We start from the raw sequence: 25,467 nt of genomic DNA on the forward strand, positions 1-25,467 counted from the left end.
AAGATTAGCTTAAAATTTTCAATTGCTTATGGCAAGCTTAATTGGTCAATACACACACACACACACACACACACACACACACACCCATGATGTGCAAAGCCTATATCTAACTCCAAGAAAATTGATCTCATAATCCGCATTCAATTACGGATATGTTGGACCATCAAAGTTTGTCATGTAGTGTAAGATGTTTTATCTTTTGATGATGAGGAGAATTGATTTTTTTTTTTTTTTAATCCAACAATGAAATCTTGTATTGTTTATGTATCTTTATAAAAAAATTAAATATAACAAAATTGAGTATTATTGTGCTTAGATTCTGAAGGAGAAAATCTCCTTGGTAACTCTAATTCTACACATGCTTTTAATTATAATAGGCGCATCCGATTATACCATCTTAGGCTAGAGAGGATGCATTAAATATAATATGGTAATAAATTTAATTTTATCTGAAGTGGTAATATTTGGTTGAGATGTTATCATAACACTATATAGTCACCTCGTTACAAAAAAGAGTACTCTTTATACAATCCATAAAGTGAGCTTTAATAATTATTTGATTTATGAATTATGTAGCAGATTTTGTCCAAGGATCAAATTATGGGAGATTAATTATCAGAGGTCAAATTGTTTCACCTAGAGCATCTAGAAAAATGTCTTTTAAAAAATCTTTTAATCAAACTACTAATATAATTTATTCAAATTCACCTACCAATATTCAAGTAATTAAAGTTGAAAGCAGCTTCAATTTTAAATATTTAATTTTGATTTAATATTATTGATTTAAAAAGTTATTCTGCAAGCCAGGTCAAGTAATTAACTATAATTAGGAAGAACATATATATGGTGATCAATAATTAACATATCATTAAATGCATAATTAAAATATTTATGAACAAGATCATGTTTGCATAATTCAGAATAAAATATTTATCAATAGTTTATTTTGTATATTTTTTTTTGCATGCTTGGAAGTTAATTACTTGTTTGATTTTTGGTCTTGAAATTAAAGCCTTAGCATTTAAAATTTAGCAGAGTAATATATTTCACCAGTGAGGTGATTTATATTATTCTAAATATATAATAATTTGCAGGTCGAATATGGTATTCATTTTAAACAGTTGATCACACTTTCATCAGTCAAATATTATATGCATCTTGAATAAAAAAAAAAAAAACCAAATAAGATATATTTTTGTATACCCTAGCAGTAGCCCAACCTATTGCCAAGAGATTCCATTACCTAATCATAAGGTCCCAATTATGCAAATCCCCTAAAACCCTCCACCCCTAATCGTGTATAATTAATTAACAAATAATATTAATTATGCATATACAATAATTGTTCTTTTGTTAATTAACAAACTATAATTGTTCAGCCAAAGAAGCCAAGCTACGTGGCCTGAGATAAAAGCCAAGCTCCGAGCCGACCCCAAAAATCCAAACAAACAAACAAAAAACAAAAAGTTTGTATGGAAACGTACGTACCCCACTAAACTATTCTTAATTTAAATCAGATTCATCAACGTTTAGTGTTTTTTTTTTTTTTGGGTGGATTGAGTGACTACAGCTAATTAAAGTGGATATTTCATTACATTCATAGGTGAGTCTCACAAACTTAATAACTTTAATCACGTTTTTTCTAATGATATATATGAAAATTATTGAGAAGTAATATCTGATAAATTGTTAAACTTAACAAAAATATTAATTAACTAATTAAAAATAAATAGTGGCCAATTAGAATAAATGAAAGATGAGAGTGTTTGATCTGGCCCACGTGATTTATTCAAAACGATCCCTAAATATATAGTTAATTCAACGATTGGGATATATTTTAGGACGTTTTTGATCAACTGATGCAATTAAAATATACTTACATTTTATATATATATATGACATAACGGGATGGGTCCGGATCTAATCCTAATCCAAATTTTCTACGATAGCTATATCTCCAAAATTAAGAGAATAGACTGAAAACAATTCACTACAAAAGATTGTAAACAATGAGGAATCGTGAAAAAGAACCGCGGTCTAACCTGTTTTGGCAATTGAAAATCATAATATAATGTATGATTTAAGTATCAATATAGTTTAATTGGACTAACTGTCCCTAAAGCAAGTGGCAAAGGACTTGGTTGTTGGTATTCGAGACCCAAGTTCGAATTCTAGTTGATTCACATTTCTAGCTAAGTTTATTTCTAAATGAAATAAATAAAGCGGATAGCGTGCTACCTATCTCTCAAAAAAAAAAAAAAAAAAAAAAAAGTTTAACAGGGAGGACCTATGTCAAAATCGTTTGCAGTTGAGGGGGTCGCAGTACATTTTGACAAGAAAACAAAAGGAACAAAAAGAAAAGAAAAGAAAAGAAAATTCAAACACCACACGGCGCTATATATATATACATGCACACATAACGCCCCTAGCTACAAACACATGCTATACAGCTCCCTGAAGCAGAATCTATACATTTCCACACAACCACCAGCATATATGGAAGGAGGAGGGAGATGGGCGTTGAGAGGGAAACCGACAAAGCCCCCCACCACATGTATGCCGAGGCTCCGCAAGTGTCGCGGCGGCGGCGGCGTCGCCACTCCGATGTCGCTGTTGGAGCGCTTCCGCGAGGTGGTCCTCCGCCTCATCATGCTTTCGGCCGTCTCCAAGGCGGCGACCGCCACCGCAGTAGCTCAGACATCGACGGATAGAGCGTCGGGAGTAGGGGCGTCGGTGCGAAGGGAGCCGGACTCCCACCGCAGCGAGGCGGTGGAGGATTGTATCGAGTTCTTTAAGCGGTCGGCGGCGGCGGAGGCGAAGAGCTCAAGTGTTGTTAGCGACGGCGACAGCGACGGCGACGACGACGACCACGAGGAGGAGGAGGAGAATATGGAAGTGATGAGCTTCACCCCTGCAGCTTTAATTTGCCTGTAATGTGAATGTTAAGGTGGATGTGAATGATAAATATATATTCAGCTCAAATTAGTAGTTTCTTTTTTTTTCTTTTTCTTTTGATTTTTTTTTCTTTTTTTTGGAAGATTTTTGGCTTTCTTTTTTGGTTAAAATGCATGGAGATCACTGATCAAATTGTGAAATTAGACCCCTGGATTTAACTTTTTTTTATTGACACTTCAATTTTTATTTATGTTATTCGAGTTATTTTAGTTAATTAAATCTATTTTTTTTCGGTTAAATTGATCAGTAGTTTGGTAAACTTTTACAGCTGCCACTACTAAATTATAATTTAATTAATTAAAATAGCTTAAATTAAGATAAATAAAAGTTAAACAGTGTCAATAAAAAAGAGTAAAATTCAGGGTTCTGTTTGCAAAATGCCTAGAGTTGAGGGGGGTCTCCATACAATGTTTACCTTTTTTTTTTTCTTTTTTTGGAGTGTTTGGTTGGGTCGGTTGGTACAACTTATGTTTTGGTGGTGTTGTCAACGCGATCCACGGTGTATTGTCAAAATTTTAATGTAGTGGTGGTGGTGCTCTTATATTATTCCCCTACTGTAGTTTTTTGTTATATATATATAATATTATATATATTATATATATATATATATATATTTCCAGAGTATTGTTATGCCAAACTCTCTTTATTCCAGAGTCTAGTCATTAGTTAGTAATTGTCTTTTTGAAGCTTGGGGTTTCAAATTCCGATTTTTGGGGTTATTAAAAATGTTAATTAATTATATGCTAATTAGAGAGGGAACCAGGATATATATACAAGGGCGTGAGTGTTTGTATTAAAGCTCGGAGCATAACTGGTGAGTTCGTCTAATTCGACTATTCGAGATAGTTAATGTTTGAAGGGACGTTGATCTTCGCCTTCTCAGGGGCTACACAGTTCGTACGCATTAGACGGTCTCACGGAACGGAGAGTTCGCATACAGCACAAATTTATGATTTCGACCAAAGTCGAGTTCTGCAGTACGAATGGAATTCTCCGTCTTTCATGAATGAAACTCTGTGTTAACAAATACGGCAATTTCAAAAAATATAAAAAGAGAAATTAGAAGGAATAAGCATAACTCGCGAATCTCATAATTCTGCAACTTGCCTGCATTTTAAAAATTAAAAATTTGAATGACTAATTTTATTTTTTTTTTTTTTTTTGAGGAAAAGTATGTAGGCAATGACAAAGTTGTCCTTACAAATTCATATATAAGGAAGTCCAAATCTCAAAGGCGCTAAAACCACTAAAAATTATATAATGAATGATCTCAAACACCAAAATTTAAACAAAACCCAACACACACACACACACACACACACACACACACACACAAATCTTCTTAACATTATTTGTGTTCAAGCATGAAACTACATATATATTTTTTAGAAAAACATATATATTGATGACTCATGTCATGCATGCAACGTCTTGGTAACTCTTCTTCTTCAAGATGAATGCTCCTATAAGAGGAACCAATGGCATCTTCTTCTTCTTCTTCTTCTTCTTCATTGATAACCCTTCTTCCTCTTCTTCTTCATGTCTCCCCTTCTCTGCAAAGAATTTCTTCTCCATGATCATCTCATCATCATCTTCTGCATTTAGTACTTGTGACAGCGACGGCGGGCTCGCAAAAGTTACGCACCTCTTCTTCAGAAATAGGTTCAAATTTGGCTTCTCGATTTCGATCTCGATCTCCGGTGCAACTCTCTCTACAAACTTAAAGTCCTCATGAGTCTCCAAATCTTCTTTTTGATCTCTTTGTAATTGCTCGAGATCCATCTTGGCCCTTCTGAGTTCCTCTTGAAGTGTCGAGATATGGTGCGCCTTCTGTTGGTTCTCTTCTCGCTCTTTCTCGAGGGTTCGTCGTGTCTCTTCGAGCTCTGCCATTAGAGACCTCATCCTTGAGGAGCCATGATGCTCATTCTTGCTTTCCGCAGCTTGTTTGATCTACGGATCAACAAGAAGATTAATTAATTACATATTGGCCTCTTCTTAATTAATTCAGATATAACCTTGTTGATAATCAATGCATCTAATTTAATTAATGTAAAATAGAAGCTAACTTAAACTAAATGTTCACTAACAGTCAGGAGGTTTCCTTCTTAAAGGCCATATATCAGAAGTGTTAAAATTTTCACCTCCTACTACTCTCTTCATTGATTGTTTTATATGTTTGAAAAAGTTCCTAACTATCTTAATTAAAACTTGCTATATTTGTTCAATTATTAGAGTCTACTAATATTGTATTAATAGAAAGAGTAACGTTTCTCGTACTCCTTATTGTGCCTCTATATCTATTGATGTGCTGGCTTATATATATATATATAATATGCGTACGACACATCGGTATGCTAACATATCGACAAACTTTTGAGAATCCTTACGTTAGCAATATTAATGGAAACAAATGCCTAATGATCACTATGGCTAGTGAATTCGAATTTGGAATTGTAATCTAAAGGGAAATACAAATTAAATACCACTTAGTGATACTCAAGTCTTAATCCTAGCCTCATAGTATATAAGCAAGAAGAGAGAGAGAGAAAGAGATCATGTACCTCATTAATCCGGTTGGCGTAAATCTCGCCGACCAAGACCCTCTCTCCGAAGAGCATGATGGCCTCCTTAACCGACCGGAATGGCGAACTTGTGTCAATCTCGACTCTCCTTGCTGCGGCACTACCGCCATTCTCTTGATCACCTTCCATGCTCTCCATGTGTGCACCCTTATCTTCCACAGAAACTGTAGTGCATGCATGCATATATATAGCAAAACATTAGGTATCTACATACACAGAGATCGATAGGTGTAATAAAGTGTGAATTTAAAGAAGTTAGAGAGAGAGAGAGAGAGAGACAGGTGGGGAGTGGTAGAGGTGGGTAGAGAAGTGGAATTGTTGTTAGAGAGGGGGAGGGAGAGGTTGGATTTGCTTAAGGGGATAATAAAATGAGAGTGCTACATACGTTACTTTACGGCCACTTCACTAGTTTTAAAGGATATAGTGGTGGAGAAGGGTGAGAGAAAGAGATGGATCACCTGTTTGGGTTTGAGCCAAATCTCTTTGGTGGGCATTTAGAGGTCCCAAATTAGTGGACCTTATCAAACCCAACAACCTTATGATCAAAACCAGTAATGTGATCATAAAACTCTACTATTGGAATTATCTTTTAATTTACCACTATAAGTACAAAAATAATGAAAAAAAATCATAGAAAACAATTGATTGTATATGAGTTAATCACCTAATGTAAGTATTTTCTTAGGAGCACCTTTCAGGGGGGGGGAATAAAGTTTTAAAAAATACTTGTGCTGATGAAAAGAAGATATAAGATTTAGAATTCGAAATTTAATTAATGCATTTGCTAAATTTGGTTTCTAAATACAATAAACTGGGCCTCTTGAATAAGATGGAATCAGCCCATGTAATCGTCATTGGACCCATAGAGAGTCAAAGGGGTTTCAATCATAACCCGAGCCGGCCCAATCGACTTGACTAAATCTAACCCAATCCATTTAATTGGTTGGGTGATCTCGAATAAGCTGGGCGCGTTTCCCAGTTGGCTGGTTAGGTTGGGTTCAAGTTAGAGCCAATTTGGCTTTCCTCTCTTGTGGAGCAACAGTTTAAATATTTAAATTTTAAAATTTAAATATCAGCTATTAAATTTTTAATCAACTGAACTGTGTTAGATACAATTATTAGTAACAAATAATGTTGAGGAACATTCTTGGATTGTTCCAAGTTAGTCAGCAAGAAGAACAATGCAAGGTGGCAAAAACTAAAAGTGAAGGCGGCATAACATAAAGGAGGAGCCTCCAAAATGCTTCTATCCAGCGTCCGAGCCCCCCCAAAATTCACAGACACCCGTGTCGTGTTGCAAACGAGAAAGCTCTAGTCTAAATGTCTAATAGTGTTATCAAATTTTATATATATATATATATATAATATTATTTGAAATTACATGATTTTTTTTTTTTTCAAAATTTTTCGAGAGATCTCATTATTTATTTACCCAGTCATATTTTGCTTCGTCTGTCCAAAGTCCAAACCAACAACAAACGCTCTATTACACCGTCGCCAACTACCTCTCTCTCTCTCTCTCTCTCTCTCAACACAACCCCCTTCTCTGTTTCCCCGATCTCTCTCGTAGATGTCGCCCTCCGCCGCCTCCGCCGCCGCCGCCGCCGGATCCTTCTCGAACTTAGCGCCCTCGCCGGCGGCGGCGGCGGCGGCGCGGCGGCGATGGGCGGCGGCGCGGTGCTCCGCTGCAGGAGGAAGGGTGGCGGCGGCGTCGGCGGGGCCGATCCTGCGGGAGCTGCAGCGGCGATGCGCGGCGCCGCTTCCGGTGCTCCGGCACGTGGCGGACGCCATGGCCGCCGACATGCGCGCGGGGCTCGCCGGCGACGGCGCCGGCGACCTCAAGATGATCCTCAGCTATGTTGACTCCCTACCCACGGGGTGAGAATCCTAAGATCAAGTTAACACGTGCTATTCTTTTATCTGCTTCCGATTTTGATGGTTTAGTTGTTTATTTTTCTCTTAATTTTAGCAACTGGATTTTTTTTTTTCTTCCTTGTTTTCGGTAGAAAGGAAGCTTAATTTTGCATCTTCTGTTTATAAGTTAGATTATTTTCTCGCTAATTTAAGTTGATCTTTCAGTCTCTTATTAATTCTTTTCCGTTCATGCTGAATTTGAGGGAGGAAAAAAGGTATGTGATAATGTGAATACGAGTTGATGTATAATTTCGGTATAAATTGCGTAAATAGTCTCCAAAGCTTTTGAATTGGACATTAGTATTCCCTCCGCTTCGTGTAAAAGTTTGGTGGTGAATTTTCAACTTAGAAGTTCGAGGACTAAACTTAAATTTGACTAAAAGTTCAAGGGAAGGGCCACTGTTGCAATATAGCCTGTACTTTGATAAATGTACACAAGCTCTAAGAGATCATATTAATTTGTGTTCATGGCTATTTATTTGTTATTGCTCCATTTCTCTATAGAACTTTGATGAACCTGCCTATGATTAAAGGAATGAGAAGGGTCTGTTCTATGCATTGGACCTTGGAGGCACCAATTTCCGAGTATTGAGGGTACAATTGGGAGGCAAAGATCAACGGGTCGTTGACACCGAATTCGAGCAAGTATCAATTCCCCAAGAGCTTATGTATGGTACTACTGAGGTTTGTTGATTCCCCTAAGACTGAGGTTAAGTTTATGAATAATTCCTTAACTTTGACTTATTCTGATTATTTACTGCTCCCTTATTTTCTTACTTGCAACGCGTATTTTTTGATCTTAATCAATTTTTGCAATGTCATATTTAGGTGTATTTGCCATTTCAATAAGATTGTGCAGTACATATTGATTTTATCATGATGAATGAACTTTTTACTTACCATTGGTCTGTCGCTTGGTAAGACATGGCTTCAGTAAGATTAACAATTGCCATCTCGAGAGCATGTATTATGTTGACATTAGGAATTTTGGATGTAAAAACAAAATAAACTGGGGAACAGGGGACAGCATTGCAGATGTTAGGCAGATAAAAATGAATCAATGTGAGTTTTATAATCAGGGAGCATATTGCATAAGTCAAAAGTTGAGTGACTACGCATACATTCTCTCCTTTCTACATTTGACATTGCTACCTGTGTAATAGGAGCTGTTTGATTTTATTGCATCCGGTCTCGCGAGTTTTGTGGCGAAAGAGAGCGAGAAGTTTCATCCTCTTGAGGGAAGGAAAAGGGAGATAGGTTTCACTTTCTCTTTTCCGGTGAAGCAAACCTCTATAGATTCTGGCATTTTGATTAAGTGGACAAAGGGTTTTGCAGTCTCTGGGACGGTAAGTTTCTTTATCTGTGAATATATCTGTCATTTGTTGTTTCTTTTGTGATGCCATACAATTAATTGTCCTTCTCATATATTAAGTAAATTAAGTATTTATATTGTGATCTGTCAAGTAAATAGGATAAACAGAGTAACAGCTCTTTAAGCGTTATATGCCTTTTTTAATCTGATTTTTCTTCAGTTATCATATGTTGTTTCCTCTCCTTTTCTACTTATCAAATAGGGTATTCATTTATCCACACTGATATCTGTAGGCTTGAAACAGTGACTTTAGCTTCGTTTAGTTTCATATGTTCCTTGTTTTAAGTTACTTGTTTCAAGAAGTTAAAGAAGATAAACACTGTGTGCTACACCTTTTTAAATTCCTTGACATTGTTACGTTTTTCGCACTACAATATTTTAAAGAACTAACAAACTAATACTGGCTCTATACAGGCTGGAAAAGATGTGGTTGCGTGCTTAACTGAAGCAATGAAAAGACAGGGATTAGATATGCGAGTCTCTGCCTTGGTAAGCTCAACAGTTACAAAAATGGAGTTCAGAGAATCCACTTTAACTAGTTTTTGATATTTAACTGAAATCAAAACTGTGTTAATTAGAATGGAAGTTTGATTCTGATTCTAATGATGTCATTAGAGTTTCATTTCTTTCAATTTGGTCTCAAAAGCTTGTTTTGCATAACAATCAAGTCCTTTGTCTCGTTGGAAAGATTGCCGTGCCAGCAGTTTTGTTAGAGTTGCTAAAGGGCCAACGCCCAAAAGAAAACTGCCATGTCAGCAAACTCTAAAAGATGATGCTCTAGTGGCATCTTTTTTAAAGGGTGGACTACAGAATGGCTTAACATTGTTATGCAGGACATACTTCAGGAAAAGAAATTGTTAAAACTGGTCTCTGAGGTTAGCATTTAGTTTGGCATAAAATTTTAAGGACTAATTTGTATTTAATAGAAGCTCTTTATATGACAGGTTAATGATACAGTGGGTACGCTTGCTGGAGCACGATACTGGGATGATGATGTGATGGTTGCTGTAATTTTGGGTACCGGTACAAATGCATGCTACATAGAACGAATGGATGCAATTCCTAAGTTGCAAGGTCTGCAAACTGGGTCTGGAAAAACGGTTTGTCATATATCTATGCTGCCAGTTCTTTTTTTTGAAGGATCTCATCTCAAAATGGCACATAATAACACACTTTTTTTTTTGTTCAAAGGAAAAAAAAAAAAAGGGGACACAATCACACAACCCTCCATTTCGGGTTTTAATTTGATTGACATTTTTCAACTACAGATTATCAACACTGAGTGGGGTGCTTTTTCAACTGGTCTTCCCTTGACAGAATTTGACAAAGATATGGACAATGAAAGCATAAATCCCGGAGAACAGGTAGATTTCAAATTTGTTTCCTTATTTCTTCCTATTTGATCCAATGGTTATTATTTGTTTGATCACTTCTCTGGGTATTTGCACCCTAATTATGAATTATTCAATATTTCTATGAGGCAGATATTTGAGAAGACAATTTCTGGTATGTACCTTGGTGAAATTGTAAGAAGGGTGCTTCTCAAAATGGCTGACGTTAGTGCCCTGTTTGGTGAATCCGTCCCTGACCAGCTCTCTGTTCCATTTACATTGAGGCAAGCTCCTGTATTGTGAGATCCCCTCAATTATAGGCCACTTTGTTAAAATACTTCTTTTGACACCGCCTTACTTTGGTTCATTTCAATCTGACTTATTTCCATTTGTTAAATTTTGGATTCCATGTAATATAACAGCTTTCCTGAGGAGGGTAACACAAAAGGAAAATAAAGTTGAATATTCTAGTGATTTTCTGCAAAATTTCTCAAATACTTTTTTTGTTCATACCGAATTCATGATAATTAAGACAACTTATACTATATTTAATTCTCTGCATTCTTCTAAATTGACTGTTAGTGCAAAACATTTAGAAAAGGACCTACAAAGATACCTACAAGTCCTCCTGAAGGTTGAAAGAAATTACGGAAGTGCAGTGACTAATATGTTTAAGTGAAAGAATAAGGACAAATTGATATTCTCCCAAGTAACGGATTAGTCTCATCTGCTTTAATCTACAGGACCCCAGATCTTTGTGCTATGCAGAATGACAGCTCCGACGGCTTAAAAGAAGTTGGATTAATCTTGAACGACGTCGTAGGGGTAAGTTTCGTTTCCATCATTAATCCTCTATGCATCGGTCCTTGGATAGCATGACATATTTCCTCAAAATTTTCAACCAGGTTAAAAAATCTTCTCTCGAGGCGAGAAAGACGGTGATTGAAGTCTGCGACACGATAGTTAAGAGAGGAGGGAGATTGGCGGGGGCTGGAATTGTGGGTATCCTTCAGAAGATGGAAGAGGACTCGAAAGGGCTTATATTTGGAAAGAGAACAGTGGTTGCAATGGATGGTGGCCTCTATGAGCACTATCCTCAATACAGAAACTACCTGAAAGATGCTGTGGCGGAGCTACTTGGGGACGAGGATTCAAAGCATGTTGTCATAGAGCACACTAAAGATGGGTCTGGGATTGGCGCCGCTCTCTTGGCGGCCGCAAATTCGAAATATCGAGAACGGTGAGGACTAAATTTGATGTGAGATGCCGGCAAATTAACACGCATTCCATTCTTTTTTTTGGGGGGGGGGTAAGTTAAGACATTTTGAGTAGAGAATTGTGAGAGTTATCATGGGAATAACGAGTGTAACATTTATGTTATTATTATATGTGGTATTTGGCTCTGTTGTTTTGTATGCCCATTTGATTGGCTTGTTTGTTCAGGTTTCTAATTTTTTGATCATTAAACCTCAGAAGAGTTGTAAAACTTGGTGTCCATTTCCAACTGTTTTCATTTTACGTTTTGACTTTTGACATGTTATACACCACCCCCACACGCAACACCATCTTTTTTTTTTTTTTCAATACTGCCGTAAGTACTTCATATATGTCATCTATTATTCTATCATGTTGTTGTTATGTTGGTACCACTAATAGTAAATATTAAATCTTAAACTCTGAATTCAAAACTCCAATTATACGCATCGTTAAACTCTAAACACTAAACATTAAACTTAATTATAAGCTTTCGTTTTTTTGTGTCAATACATCAATAACATAATGGAGAACACATATAGGGATATTCCAATTTTTATTTAACAGGATGCATTTTTCTTTCTTATTCTATAACCGAGGTTTCAAGATCAAAATTTAATTTACCGAATATGTTCTAAGATATTTAGATGTCTATGTATCAAATTATTATATTATTTTGAATACTGAATTTCTATAAATCAAGCAATAACCTTCTCATTTTGGGGCTCAATTAATGTATCTAGGCTGTAGATTTTTATGAAAATTCATATTTTTTATACATAAAACCATTAGAGTTTTAGGCCATATTGAGCAAATTAGATCTTAATTTTAAGACATTAACCGTCAACTATATTGTGGCCCATGAAGTGTATGAACACACCCGGTGCAGGGAATCATTTCCCATCTTACATAGAAGGCTTTTCCTCACAGTTGAAGGCCCGGTTCACGGATGACGCAATAGACCAAGTTCGGGGGATAAAATTCCGTACCACGACTCGTCAACGGAAACCCATCGTCTTCTCGACTCGTTCCCGTATTTTACCCCCCGAATAAATAAATAATCTACAAACGAAGGTTTCGATTCAAAACAATTTGCCGAATCCCGTGAGATCCCAAATCTCTCGCGTTCTCTCTCAACAATGGTAAACCCCAAAACCCAGCCCCAGTTTTTTAATTTCTTGATCTCTTGCTGTAATCTAAACCCTAAAAATGGAGATCTAACGAAATGGGATTCTTTTTTTCCTATTTTTTCGATTTTTCTTGGATTTTATTTTGTTGCAGAATCGGCAGGGGAAGACGCGGTTGGCCAAATATTATGTTCCCTTGGAGGATTCCGAGAAGCATAAGGTCGAATACGAGGTAAACTTTGAGAAAATTTTCCTTTTTTTTTTTGTGATTTGTTGGTGTGCTTTAGGTTCTTTGGGTTTTTCTTATCGTAAACAATTGGGTTTTATAATTTCGTTTAGGTCCATCGGCTGGTGGTCAACAGAGATCCCAAATTCACCAACTTTGTCGAGGTAAGGAAAGGCACATCCTTGAAAACTTGTTTTTTTTTTCCTTCCTTTTTTTGGATTATTTGATCGTTAATTTGAGCATATCCATGTGTGGATAAATGGGGGAATTTGATGCATAAAAATTGCGAAATGGGTGTTATTCATAGTTTAAACCATTGTTTTACTGTTTTCTGATTACTTGTTTTGCATGATGTAAAACCAATCCTTCACTGTCACTTTTGATTTTGTGGCAATCTCTTCTGATGTCTATTATCATGCAGCCTATTGCCATAGATAGTTTTTCGATACATTTTGTCTAAAAAAATATTATGTGATAGTGCTGCATTTACCATTTCATCTTTTTCACTTTTGCTACTAATGCAGTGATTTTCGTTTTGCAGTTTCGTACACACAAAGTCATTTACAGGAGATACGCCGGACTGTTTTTCTCAATGTGCGTGGATATCACTGACAATGAGTTGGCATACTTGGAATGCATCCATCTATTTGTCGAGATACTAGATCATTTTTTCAGCAACGTGTGCGAGCTTGATTTGGTTTTTAATTTTCACAAGGTATGTTTTTGTTGCTCTTGCAGCTTTGATCATGTTTTGTATTATCCTCTACAGTCTTGTGCTAAGCAGCCTGATATAAATTATCTAATGAGGTAACTCGTTGTTGATCTCAAAAGTCATTTATTTTTAATTTTTGATGCAGTATTAGGATTATCGATATCTTAGAAATTGGTTACTTTTGCTGGATAAGATAAACCTTTTAGTTTTTTGATGATTATTTTGGTGAAGCTAAATATACTTCTTATAGCATGTCTTGTCTTAAGTTATTCTCGCTTTAGATATAACCCACATGTTTAGCTGAAGGATCTGCTACCAGTGAAACAGGTTAATGAAATTAGGCCGGTCGGTGTCAATTTTGAACAGCACTAGTCAGGATGGAGCAACGGCAGCATATTAGAAAGTTCATTTTCTAATGTTAAGGCTTATAAATGGAATACGTAATGGCATCTCTTTTTATTGTTGTCCTTTTCCTTTCTTCTTTCCTGTTCTCCTAACTCTTTTATCACTGGTTCCGATCTACGGCTGAAACCAATGCCCTGTAAAATCCTTTGTCCATACTATGATCACTCCAATCATGTGAAATGGCTGAATTTTACTCGCTTTGTGCCAATCAGAACACATCTAGTTTGTTCAAGATCTTTATCATTGGCTTCTGGACGACATGCTGCTTAGGCTATGCACATGCTTTTTGATGAAACTCTAAAAAGATTCTTTCCTAGATTAATAACATGATAGTTAGGACATTCGAACTTTAGATTACAGAATGAACGAGCACAGGGCTTACAAAACCTGCTCATTTAGGGCTTGAGCTTGGGTAGGCTCAAAAGTAGGTTCGACCAGGATTGGCTTGGATGAAATTTAATACAACCTTGATCATAATTTTAGGGCTTTTGAACCAAGCTTGAACACTGGCGTGCTTAATTAGGCTTGGTTCATTTACATCCGTGCATGCATCGGATAGGTTATGAGCATGTAGTAACATAACATTGGATTGTGGAATATCTAAGTTAGGTTTTAATGGACTATAGTCTTTTGCAGGTAGTTTATGGGGAAAATTTTCAGTTTATAAAGGATAATCATCTCTCTCTCTCTCTCTCTCTCTCTCACACACACACACACACACACACACACACACACGAGAAACTGGAAGGTAGAGGATAACTGGGTTGCATACGAATAACCATTTTACTTTTGATTCCTTGAAATACATATTAGAGCACCTGAATATGTTTAACGAACATTTTATAGTTTATACGAGGAAGTCATATCTTTTGCATTGAGAGATTATGAGTGCTTCATCTAATTAGTAAATCATCTTACATGAGTTCTTCTGTTTCATGAAGGTATATCTGATACTAGATGAGTTCATTCTTGCCGGGGAGTTGCAAGAAACAAGCAAGAGGGTAAGAACTCATGTGACTCTCTTCTATATATATGATATCTATGGAACTTCTCATGCAGCTAGTATTTATCTTCTTTTCTGTGCTAAGAAGCATTGATAAATTGATTAAAAATCTAGTAATAATGGTGTCTTTTTATTTTCACCATCTACTAAATCTCCATTATAAACTTTGTCTTACTTGAGAATGTTGTTATAAAACAGCTAAGAAGTCTTCTACTTCTCAGGAGGTGAGGAACCTGCTAATCATTTTCTTGTTGTAAATAATACTTTCTGAAGAAACAATGAGAGGATATTGATTGATTGTTAACATAAAAATTTAGCAAAAGAAATTACTGCAGGAAACAGTTAGGGCAGTGACGAGTAATAATAGGGGAAAACAAAGATATCAAAAAGAGAAGCATTGTGAAGAGGAGATGATGCCTTCTGTAGTTATTATATATTCCACAATGAGTGTCCCTATCAAATCATGTTCTAACTAATTCTATCACCATTTGTGTGGAATTGGTTGAAGATTAATTTAACCTCTAGTAAGGAGAAATAGGAGAGCTCATACCAAATCAAAATAAAAAAAGAATTAATTGAACTAATGTTCATGTACATTCGTCCTCAGCAAAATGAGAAGTGACGAACAGGAAGAGGAAGAAACTTACTACAGTATTATATGTGGTAAGCACATATGGTGAAGCCCATGAAAAAGTGACTAGCCCAGATAAAACTTGACCATGTTTAAAGATAATGACATATGGGGAGCTCTATTTATGCTTCTTAGTCAAATGCTCTTTCATATGCAATATATACTTATATTTTCTTGGTTGTGCTGTGTCACCCCTGTCGCAATATGAAAACCTCTACTATAGGTTGTCTGTGACAATATATTAACCCTTTTCTACTTTCTCCGGGGTCATAGATAAACAAGTTTGCTATAGGAGATTAGCTTGATTGGATTATTCTCTTTGATTCAGCTGAAACAAACATAAGGCACTCACTATTTGTCTATGCTGCTGCCTTTTTTTTTGGTTTTTCCTTTTTTTTTTTTTTTGCAGGCAATTACTGAGAGAATGGCGGAATTAGAAAAACTAGAGTGAGAAACTGCGGAGATTGCATTATCTTGTACTGAACATCTCATTCTTAATTTGTTTATCTCTGCTTCAGGAGTTTGGACTCACCATATTTGTATCAGAAAATGAAATAAATTGGAAATAGAAATAGTTTGGTGTGTTCATTTTGTTATCAAATTTACTCATCTCGAGTTTGTAGCTTCAGAGGATCGTGGTTTTCTTGTAAAAGGGCTTTCCTTTTTGCTTTCTGGAATTTCGTGTGTTCTCTATCCTTTTGATGCACATAACTGAAGTGTTAGTTTGCACAGTTCGATTTATGACTTGACATAGCTCCGTAAAATATGCAACCCTGGGTTCGTGCTTTTCTTTTTCTGTAAATAGGTTTAGTCGAGCATATGGTACCAATGAATGCAATGCTCACAGAAACAAGAAAAAAAGACACTGATAGATAGATTGGATCAATATTTGATTCAGCATCCGAAGATAGCTATGCCTCCTTTTTGTCCTCAGAAAGAATTTTACTTTTCTACCGGGAAATATGCTAGCATTCTCCCTACTCGACGAAGGTGTACTTGGACAACCGGATATTTAAAGCACCCCGAATTCTCCAGTTACAGTTAAGATGTTCTAAGGGGTTCTTGTGTTAAAGGGGCTACAGGTCCCAAAAGAAACCAAATTAGACTGGAGAATGCCACTTCCTCAGAAGAAGTGAAACAGCAACATTGTTTGGTATTGACAAAAACCATGCCATGTCAAGAAGATCAGTCATAAATAGTGAGATACATTTTTCCCATTCCACGTAAATTCCTCATCTTAAAGCACTTTTAATTCCACGCCTTCTAATTCCCGGCAGGTGCTTAATCAGTACAAATGCACTTGAGATTGTACTAAACAGAGGTGTCTTAGCTCATCCTACAGTACGAAAGACTCGTGTTCTACAAATATAGGTAAAAAAAGGAAAAAATGTGTAAATCTTACTTGAACTATAGTTCATTACGACATGATGGGTAGCTAAACTTTAAAAAGAAAATTGATTTTACTACCTTACATCCCTTTTGATTTTTGAAAAATTCTCAGAAAATTTTGTAAAATCCTTTTAAGAATTTCAAAGCTTTCTTTTGCAGTAACTTCTAGAATATTTCATCAAATTGTGAAACTCTGATTAGAGCATAATAAATCAAATATATTAGCAATTTGGTAGTAAAATCAAAATTACTAAATTTCAGGTGACCTGATTCAAAATACGGCATAGTTCAGATAAGGTCTAGACATCTTTACCTGAAAAAAAAAAAAAAAAAAAAAAAAAAAAAAAAAAACTAAACTAAAATGTAACTAACTAGACACCTTTTGCTTCTTGGCATTCTTTTTTGACGAATTGAAATCATCGTCGGAGCTGTCGGCCTTGCGTTTCTTCAATGACTTCGCAGAGTCTTTCGAGTTTGTTACCTTGACTTTTTTGACTGAGCTGGTAGCTGTTTTCTTCACAGAAACTACTTTAACAGGCGAACCTGGCTTCATTTGCCGGTTCTTTAGCTTGTTCGCATAGACCTTCTTAGCTTCATCTACAGGAAGCAATCCCCACTCCATCATCCTAGAGAGAAAGACAAAATTATTTACAGGCCTGAAAGTTGAAGCATATCGTGAAGTAGATAAAACATTGTGTTGAAGTAGTTAAATGAGATGTTAAAGTAGAAAAACAAAGTGTTATCGTCTCAGAAAAGGAGAAAAAGGTTAACAAACTGTAAATGAGAAAATTTAAAGATTATATGATACATACAACATCATACCATTAAGGAAATGAAAAGAGAGTTACAGAACACGAATTTCATAGAACTAAACAGAATTGAAACTACAATAAATAGATTTGAGAGTGTAAAAGGACTGCTTCAAAACAAAGCATTCAAGACCATTCATTATACTCCAAAATGTTTGTATACTCAACAATCATATAGGCAGTATGCGGTACCTTGGACATCTGCGTACTCTTTCTACACTTCAGAAAGATTTTGAATCTTATGGCGAATTATGCATTGCTTTGGAGGAAACTAGACTAAGCAGTCAAAGAAAAGGAGCATATAATTATAAACAGAAGTGAAACATGGTTAATACGACGCCGACTGGCCTGGGAAAGCTACTGCGGTTACGCAAATGAAAATTATAGGTTATTTCTAATAACATAAGGTGGACCTTGGAGTGCACAGAAGATCAGCATTTCATAAACAAAAACTTGTAGCTGACCAACAACCGTGTACTATCTCACAGCACCCGTTATTCTCGAAGGAAAAAGGAACTCTAGTTGTATAGGCTGATTGCGTTGTTGCTAAATTGAAGAGCTTGCAAGAGGTCAACTTGTCAGCTTATCAGGATAGATTTATTACCATTAGGAGTTTTCTTACAATATGGCATTCATGAGTAAAACAAAGGAAATTTCACTCTCGCAAGATTGATTCAACCATCAGCATAACTCTACCCACAACAAGGGAACACAGAGTCAACTATCTATTACGCATCATCAAATACCATTCCATTTGTGTAAGCCATTAGCATGCAAAATATTCCATCAGTATATTATTCCTTTACATCTCAAAACTCACCAGTCACCATGCGTCTCCTTATTGAATTTTCCTTCAACCAAAACAGTCCTAGGCATTAAAAGGCTCAGAAAAGAGGGAGAATTCTCCTAATGGACAAGCATTTCAAGGTCAAAAGCATGCGAAAAACAATAGCAACAGGAAGCGCGCTAAAAAGAAACTGACTAGCAAGCACATTCATGATGGCAATATTGCAACAGCACTGACACTTAAAAGAGTTTCCACAATCTTTTTTCATCTCGTTATGGTGAAAAATAAAGAGTGCAATAAAATGTCCTAGAGATTAATTAAAAATGTTACAGCTACAAAATGTTAACCAACACTTATTATCTATATAAGGAGGGAAATCTCACCAAATTGTGGCCATCTCACTGTTGGGCAACTGCTGATAGAGTGACTCATAGAAAATCCTTAATGGATCTCTCTGCAAGTGAAAGGATATTGGGGGTCAAAACCCAGCAATTGAGTTTTCAATGAAATATATAAATAAACAAAACACCACTAATCAACATTGCGAGGGACTCAATACTTCTTCTGGAGGATCATGCTTCTGCCCAGGCAAATCAAACACCTTCCTCTCCTTCTTCTCCTTCTCCTTCTTCCCATTTGCGACTGATCCTTTCTTCTTCCCTTTCTTCCCCGCCACCACCTTCTTCGCCTCTTCCTTCTTTCTCTTCTTCACCTTCTTTTTCGCGACCTTCGAACAAACAACAGAGCGACCAAAATCAACCAAACATTACGGCATCAAACAAGAGAAAATAAACAACAATGCCAAGGCAACACCTTGAAATCATCCTCATCATCTTCTTCAGAATCTTTGGGCTCTTCTTTCTTAACTCTAGAGGGTTTTGCATTGCTCTTCACCACCCCTTTTTTATTCATAATTTCCTTCAAAAAATATATATATATAATAATAATAACACGTTTTCATCAATACAGAACAAAGCCCAATTCCAAAACGAGCTAAAGAAATAAAATGAGCCTAACTACAAAAAAAGAGGAAAAAAAAGGAACCAAAAAGTAGAAATCGTCGTCAGCATCATTGTTTCCTTACAATGCATGAGAATACAACAAATGGAATCAATAGAAATTCCCCAAATTAACAAACCCAATTCCCATAAGAGCTAAAGAAATAAAACGAGAAACATTAAAAGCAATGAACCAAATACTAAGGCATTAAACAAGAGAAAACAACAATGCCAGGGCCAATACCTCAAAATCATCACCATCACCATCTTCTTCTTCGTTCTTAGCTTTAGAAGGTTTCGCATTGTTCTTCGCCTCCCCCTTCTTCATGATGTTCCCCTTCAAAACATAACAGCAACACATACTCACCATCATCCATTACGATACCAAAACCCAATTGTCAAAATAGCTTAAAAAATCGACCTTTGGGATCTTAAAGTCACCTTATTAGGGTTTATGGGTTTCTTCTTGTTGGCTCTGTTTTGAGCAAGGGGAACATGGTCGTCATCGTCGTCGTCGTCGTCGTCGTCGTTTCCTTCTACTTTGGACCCCTCCTCCTTTACGACCCTCGAAAGGGAGGCGGCGATGGGGACGTCTTCGTCGTCGTCCTCCTTCGCGGGCTTTAATGGTCGCAAGAAGAGAGGAGCGAGAGGGTTTTGTTTTTTGGGTGTGGGGAGAGAGAGGTAGAGATAAAGAGCGAGGAGGAGCGAGCGATTTCAAAGTAAAAGTTTTTTTTTCTTTTTTCTTTTTTTTTTGGTGTTGAGCGGGGGGAAACAGAGGTCGTTTGATTTTGATCGGACGGTTGACAGGGCTTATCGAAGAATTTAGGTTCATAGGCCTTTTGGGTCATCTTTTTTCTTTTTTATTTCCAATAAACATAGATAAAAAAAACAGAGTAAAATTTTAAGTCATGAAGGAGAGATCTCCCTAAAAGTGGCTAAGTACTGCCATTTGTGCTCTTTGAGAAAACTATTCTTACAATATTTTGTGCACAAATATTAATGCACATTAATATTTTATGCACATTAAGAGACCTGAAAAATCTCCATCTTTTTTACACAGTTTAGCATTTATACACACATTTTATTTTATAGTCGAAGACCTAATTTATTCTTCCAATTATGTAGTCATTCTACTCTTTTTCTGGTAAAATGCTTTGTCTTTTTAACGGGCTTTCCAAAACATTAAAGATCTATTTTGTAGTTGAAGTTAAAATTTTTGTTTGAATTTAAAGTAGAGTATATACAAATTACTGTTAAAGTAAATAAGTACAGAAACCATGTCACATAATCGGAACAAAACAAAGACTATGTACATATTGTATATATTTTATCTAAGAAACTAATACGACCTCCACAACGGCCTGAACCACTGAGAGTGAAAGTTCGATTGATAAGAGACCAACACGAGCAGCAACACCACCACTGCAGCCACCCCCCATGGCGAGCCCTCGGACCGGTGCACAGCCTCTTGATTTGTCCAAAATGATGGCCGGCGTATAAACCGTCCGTATTGATCCCACCAAACGTATTTGGCCGCGAACACTAGTCCGATAACAATGACAGCGAGAAGTAAGTGCAACCCAACCTTTGCATGACGCTTTTGTTCCTCATAATCTACGTACCTGTTAGTTAAGCATTAAAAATTAAAACACCGTTTTCTAACTGCTTAAAAGGTCAACTTTAAAATACTTTGACCAAAGATACTAGCTTTGAAGGAGCTTTAGAACTAGCTCTTTGATGATTCAATATGATGAGTGGCCTTACAGCCACAACCTTGCCATAGTAATAGTATTAGAAAAGCGTAGCCTTAAAACACTTCTAGTATATCTCTAAAGCATCAAAAAAGATGTTTCCAACCTATCATGTTTGCCCTATTTTTTGTTTCTGCTTTCAAATTCAGCAATAGAAGATGAAAATGAAATAGCCATATCTCATACATAAATGCTTTATTTTGGTACTTAAATTTACAAAACTCTAATTCGATACTTTTATTTTTATTGTAAAAAACTTATCAAATATACTTAGATATAATAGTGCTATTCAAACAACACTACTCTAAAATAAGTCCAAATAGACCCCAAGTTACTAAACAAAATGATGTTTGGCATGGCTAAATACAGTACAATATTAACCTAAACTCATTAACAAATTAACTGCTTCACATAATTCGATCCAAACTGTTGTCTTACTCCAATATCTACTGAGACTGTTTGCACTAACAAAATGTCCCACAAAAATTCTATTCTCATTTACTATTTCACTTTTTTTTTTTTTGCAATGTTACTGTTTTAATAACTGGGTAAAAAAATTATCATCTAGTTAAATAGATAGAGATCATCCATGATCAGAATAGAGTTTTTACAGTACAGTTTGTTAGTGTGTCCTTCAACCGAATTTAAAAATATAAATCATGACATGAATGATATATAGTCTAGTATCGCACGTAGTTCACACGTACCATGAGAGCCAGAGGAAGAAGGAGACGATGGCGAAGATGATGAGGAGAGGGGGAGGAGGAAGGGAGAGGGAAGAGAAGGTCTGCCCCTTCCACCCATGCTTCCATTCCGGCCCTCTCCTCTCCCCCGTCAACCACCACGAATTCATGATATAATATATCTATCACTTCTATAACTTCTACTACTTATAATCCACACTACTACTACTACTACTACTACTACTACTACCACCACCGCCACTGGTACACTAGTAGAGGGTGCTGCAGATATGTTTTGATAGAGTCGTTAAATATACATGGGGAATTAAGGTGGTGGGTGTGGGGGAATATTGTGCGCGTGTGTAATATATATATGGGATGGTGAAAGGTGGTGTGGGAATATGATGCCAAAGCTCTTTATTAGTCCATAAGTGTGTGGATGGTTGTAGAAGGAAGGAATTTTAGGCTACTGCTTTATGAGATGCCGATGAGCATGGCCCTTACATATATTTTTTTCTTCCCCCTGTTTTTCTTCGCTCGTGTACATAGATGAGGCGGTGCGGAGTGACTAAGCAGATGCGGGGGCCCTTGGAGAATGACACATCTCACTCTGCGATACGTTGAGAGGAGAGAGAGAGAGAGAGAGAGAGAGAGAGAGAAAGGGTGGTGAAAAACTTGGGGTATAAATATATATCACGTGAAAAGTTTGATCGGAAAAGTTTTTTCTGCATACTAGATACATCCAATGTAATTAATAATGATCATTAAAATTTTATGCGGGTATAAATAAGAAAGAAAAAACTTGTTTTTGTACTTTTTCCTGCAGGTGCAGGAATGAAGCAATTGATTCAAGGTTGGAGCACATTCGCAGTCGAATCCAACACGGCTGCAAATCAAAACTCACTGAAAGGCCGAGGAATAAATAAATTAGAATCATCTCCCAGAGACTTCAGAATAGATGGATTTACGGCAAATATTTGTTAAAAAGCAGCCATCGGATTAAACATCCAAACTCTAACAGCAAAAGTATCAGAGCAGAAGCCCACATGTATCTGCTTTAATCCAGCAACAGAAACTTATTGTAGCGCGAACAAAAAGGAAACAATATCATTCTCTCTGTTTTGATGTTAACAGATCTGAACAATCTTCAAGAGCAAACCGGAAAATAGTTGCAGAGGCATTCTGCGAAAAATAAAACGAGGACAGTTTAGAATCCCTATCAGAGTCTCCGGATGCCGCATGCCCCGTTCTTTCAGTGATGACCCTTCGCCTCGGCCTTTTGGTGGGACTTCGCCTTCGACTGGAGGAAGGGAAAGATAGGAACACACCAATTAGATCTTACAACAAAAGTAAATACAGAAAGGTGGCTTTATTACACATTAAACTCCAGTTCCCCATCTATAAGTCGTTTCACTGTGTCTTCAGACTGTTCCGATCTATGAATTCATAACTTAAGTGCAGGATTCCAATTGAAGCAAAAATTTATGCAGGAGGTATTCGAGACAAAAGGTCAGAGGGCAACTGGGAATTAAATTTTGATGTAGAGCATTCCATGATTTTGCTCTTCTTTTTCTGGTAAAAGCTAGAGTCACTAGTATACAGCAAATCGACATCACAAAAGAGGTGCAGAAAGTGGTTCTCATATACTAGAGGCAATAATCAAGAAGTAAAGGATCTTCATTGAGAAACTTCCGAAAATAGTTAACAAATAACTAGTGAAAATTACTGCTCCACCTTTATATATTTTGTTTTTCATGTTATAGCTCTTTGTTGTTTACCATTAGTTGTTTAACGCTTCTTAAGTGCCCGCTCCTTCCATTGCTTTCTCTAGTTTTTATCTGTTTGTCCATTCTATTTGAGAACGAAGGAAGGTTGACACAGGCATCGGGATGATTACTCCACCACACACACAAAAACCACCTTTGCCAACATTGAAGTTGCTTTGTTAATTATGCTAGCCTTGCCATTTCATTCTTGTCGGCCTTCCTTACATTTTCTTGTTCGTCTAGTGTTTGTCCACCACACTGGTATAGCTATTTCATGACAAACCTCAGCAATCCCATACCGGAAGATGTTAGGAAAGTACAGGGGTCCAGATATGCCGAGATTGACAGCGTAACTAATGTTCTAAAAAAAAGAACCCTTCCGATTATAGGTGCCAGGTCAGTCAAGCCACTGCATAACACATGCAGTAGATGGATGCATACGAGGACACAAGTGGCGTTTACCATGAAAAACAAAAGAAGTTTTATAGTGCCTATAAATCACTAAAAAGTAAGAACCTACAAAGGGTGCCTGCGGTGGTTCATAACCCAGAGTGTTCATCTCATCATACACCAAACAATTACTGATCAAGGGATATAGAGGGGATACATGGGTATACAAGAGACTGTCGCACCATTATCATTATTCAAATCTTACACATTCGTGGACAAATTGCGCTTCCAATTCACATTCTTCATTTCCAAAACTTGATCCTTAGACTTGCAATTGAAACCAAGGCATACAATGCTAGCTTAACCCCTCTAAATTATTGCTCACTGACTTGGTAAGTTTTAAGAAACTTGGATCAACTATAGCTTGTTTCGGCCGTGGTAACTAAAGGATTCATCGTCATAATTAGATATGCTAGACATGCCTAGTATCAAAAGTAGCCACATTAAGATATTTCTAAGAACAAAATTGAACCTAAACTTCCACCCAATCTATACACCTCATTCCAAGTCTAAAACCGAAAAGAGCCATATGTGTGATGGAGACTTAACTCATCACGAGTTCATCAACAAGAAACGCAATTTTGGGATCACTAACGAACTAATCCAAATATATCATTCAATAATACGGATTTAAACTGAAATGGAAAGCGATAAATCAGATCGGTGATGATTAGGGCTTTACTCGGAGGTAGGAGAGCTTGATGCTCCCATAGACGACCCCAAAGGTGAAGGCCGAAGCACGAGCCACCTATGAAAGCCATGAAAGAGCAACTATGAGAGAGAGAGAGAGAGAGAGAGAGAGAGAGAGAGACGGGGCTTACGAAGGCGAGGGTGCTAACGCCGGAGTAAGGGCCGGGAACCGCCATGGGAGAAGGGGAGAGAGAAGGAGAGAGAGGGAGAGAGAGGATACGAGATGCGAAACCCTAATGGAAGGACTGGTTCGGGAGAAGGGAGCTTTGACTCCCACGGTGAAACTATTACGTAGACCGCGCCTTGTGGTCTACCACGTCATCCTCTTTTTTTTTTTCGATAAATTGCACCACTAGTCCTTGAGCTTTTGTTTAATTTTAATTTTGTTCCCTCAAACTTTCAAATTCAATGTTACTCGTCCCTGGACTCTTTTAAAGAAATTTTGAGAATTAGGTAGCACGCAATCTGATTCATTCAATAAGGAGAAATGATCTAAGTGATACAGGATGAAAGCAGCTGGGGCTTCTGGAGAAAAGAAGGGAAAACAAAAAAAAAGAAAACAGAAGAAAGATTAAGATAACTAGAACATTAAGAAGAGAACAGGAAAAAGGCTAAAGGCACATGTGACTCGA

General features: G+C 36.8%; 6 protein-coding genes across 7 annotated transcripts; 2 read left to right on the forward strand and 4 right to left on the reverse strand.

Moving 5' to 3' along the window:
- On the reverse strand, positions 4,108–5,834 carry LOC109714327 (WEB family protein At2g17940-like). 2 transcript variants are annotated; one of them, XM_020238907.1, is made up of 3 exons: positions 5,817–5,834; positions 5,517–5,701; positions 4,108–4,905 (listed from the first exon to the last, which is right to left on the reverse strand). In XM_020238907.1, the coding sequence occupies exons 2-3, from the start codon at positions 5,673–5,675 to the stop codon at positions 4,366–4,368; spliced, it is 699 nt and encodes a 232-aa protein (XP_020094496.1). In that variant the 5' UTR covers positions 5,676–5,701; positions 5,817–5,834; the 3' UTR covers positions 4,108–4,365. The 2 variants fall into 2 exon arrangements, with proteins under 2 accessions (XP_020094496.1, XP_020094495.1); XM_020238906.1 differs by lacking the exon at positions 5,817–5,834 and having other exon boundaries at positions 5,517–5,765.
- LOC109714413 (hexokinase-4, chloroplastic) lies at positions 6,800–11,626 on the forward strand. The gene is made up of 9 exons (XM_020239026.1): positions 6,800–7,415; positions 7,985–8,135; positions 8,615–8,797; positions 9,238–9,312; positions 9,768–9,923; positions 10,092–10,187; positions 10,308–10,438; positions 10,898–10,979; positions 11,060–11,626. Exons 1-9 carry the CDS (start codon positions 7,108–7,110, stop codon positions 11,396–11,398), a joined length of 1,521 nt encoding a protein of 506 aa, XP_020094615.1. The 5' UTR covers positions 6,800–7,107; the 3' UTR covers positions 11,399–11,626.
- LOC109714416 (AP-2 complex subunit sigma) lies at positions 12,678–16,189 on the forward strand (the record flags this gene model as incomplete). The annotated part of the gene is made up of 5 exons (XM_020239029.1): positions 12,678–12,767; positions 12,875–12,925; positions 13,303–13,476; positions 14,820–14,879; positions 15,922–16,189. Coding segments are annotated over 5 exons (417 nt in total), but the record flags the coding sequence as incomplete, so codon positions are not given.
- LOC109714040 (mitotic apparatus protein p62-like) lies at positions 16,730–20,209 on the reverse strand (the record flags this gene model as incomplete). Its single annotated transcript, XM_020238440.1, has 6 exons — positions 16,730–17,527; positions 18,881–18,951; positions 19,057–19,224; positions 19,311–19,415; positions 19,740–19,832; positions 19,937–20,209. Coding segments are annotated over 6 exons (969 nt in total), but the record flags the coding sequence as incomplete, so codon positions are not given.
- Positions 20,697–22,322, reverse strand: LOC109714414. Its single transcript, XM_020239027.1, has 2 exons — positions 21,954–22,322; positions 20,697–21,117 (listed from the first exon to the last, which is right to left on the reverse strand). Exons 1-2 carry the CDS (start codon positions 22,097–22,099, stop codon positions 20,835–20,837), a joined length of 429 nt encoding a protein of 142 aa, XP_020094616.1. The 5' UTR covers positions 22,100–22,322; the 3' UTR covers positions 20,697–20,834.
- Positions 22,878–25,121, reverse strand: LOC109714415. Its single transcript, XM_020239028.1, has 3 exons — positions 24,967–25,121; positions 24,828–24,893; positions 22,878–23,229 (listed from the first exon to the last, which is right to left on the reverse strand). Exons 1-3 carry the CDS (start codon positions 25,009–25,011, stop codon positions 23,182–23,184), a joined length of 159 nt encoding a protein of 52 aa, XP_020094617.1. The 5' UTR covers positions 25,012–25,121; the 3' UTR covers positions 22,878–23,181.

Source organism: Ananas comosus, linkage group 8, assembly GCF_001540865.1.
Source record: "Ananas comosus cultivar F153 linkage group 8, ASM154086v1, whole genome shotgun sequence".
Lineage (NCBI taxonomy): Eukaryota > Viridiplantae > Streptophyta > Magnoliopsida > Poales > Bromeliaceae > Ananas > Ananas comosus.

Coding starts and splice junctions, on each gene's coding strand:
- LOC109714415 (XM_020239028.1), bottom strand. CDS start 25,011: ATGGCGGTTCCCGGCCCTTACTCCGGCGTTAGCACCCTCGCCTTC. Junction 24,894..24,966: donor GCGTTAGCACCCTCGCCTTC/GTAAGCCCCGTC, acceptor TGGCTTTCATAG/GTGGCTCGTGCTTCGGCCTT. Junction 23,230..24,827: donor TCAAGCTCTCCTACCTCCGA/GTAAAGCCCTAA, acceptor CCCTTCCTCCAG/TCGAAGGCGAAGTCCCACCA.
- LOC109714413 (XM_020239026.1), top strand. CDS start 7,108: ATGTCGCCCTCCGCCGCCTCCGCCGCCGCCGCCGCCGGATCCTTCTCG. Junction 8,798..9,237: donor GTTTTGCAGTCTCTGGGACG/GTAAGTTTCTTT, acceptor GGCTCTATACAG/GCTGGAAAAGATGTGGTTGC. Junction 9,313..9,767: donor ATATGCGAGTCTCTGCCTTG/GTAAGCTCAACA, acceptor TTTATATGACAG/GTTAATGATACAGTGGGTAC.
- LOC109714414 (XM_020239027.1), bottom strand. CDS start 22,099: ATGAATTCGTGGTGGTTGACGGGGGAGAGGAGAGGGCCGGAATGGAAG. Junction 21,118..21,953: donor TTCTTCCTCTGGCTCTCATG/GTACGTGTGAAC, acceptor CTTAACTAACAG/GTACGTAGATTATGAGGAAC.
- LOC109714327 (XM_020238906.1), bottom strand. CDS start 5,720: ATGCATGCATGCACTACAGTTTCTGTGGAAGATAAGGGTGCACACATG. Junction 4,906..5,516: donor ACGCCAACCGGATTAATGAG/GTACATGATCTC, acceptor GTTGATCCGTAG/ATCAAACAAGCTGCGGAAAG.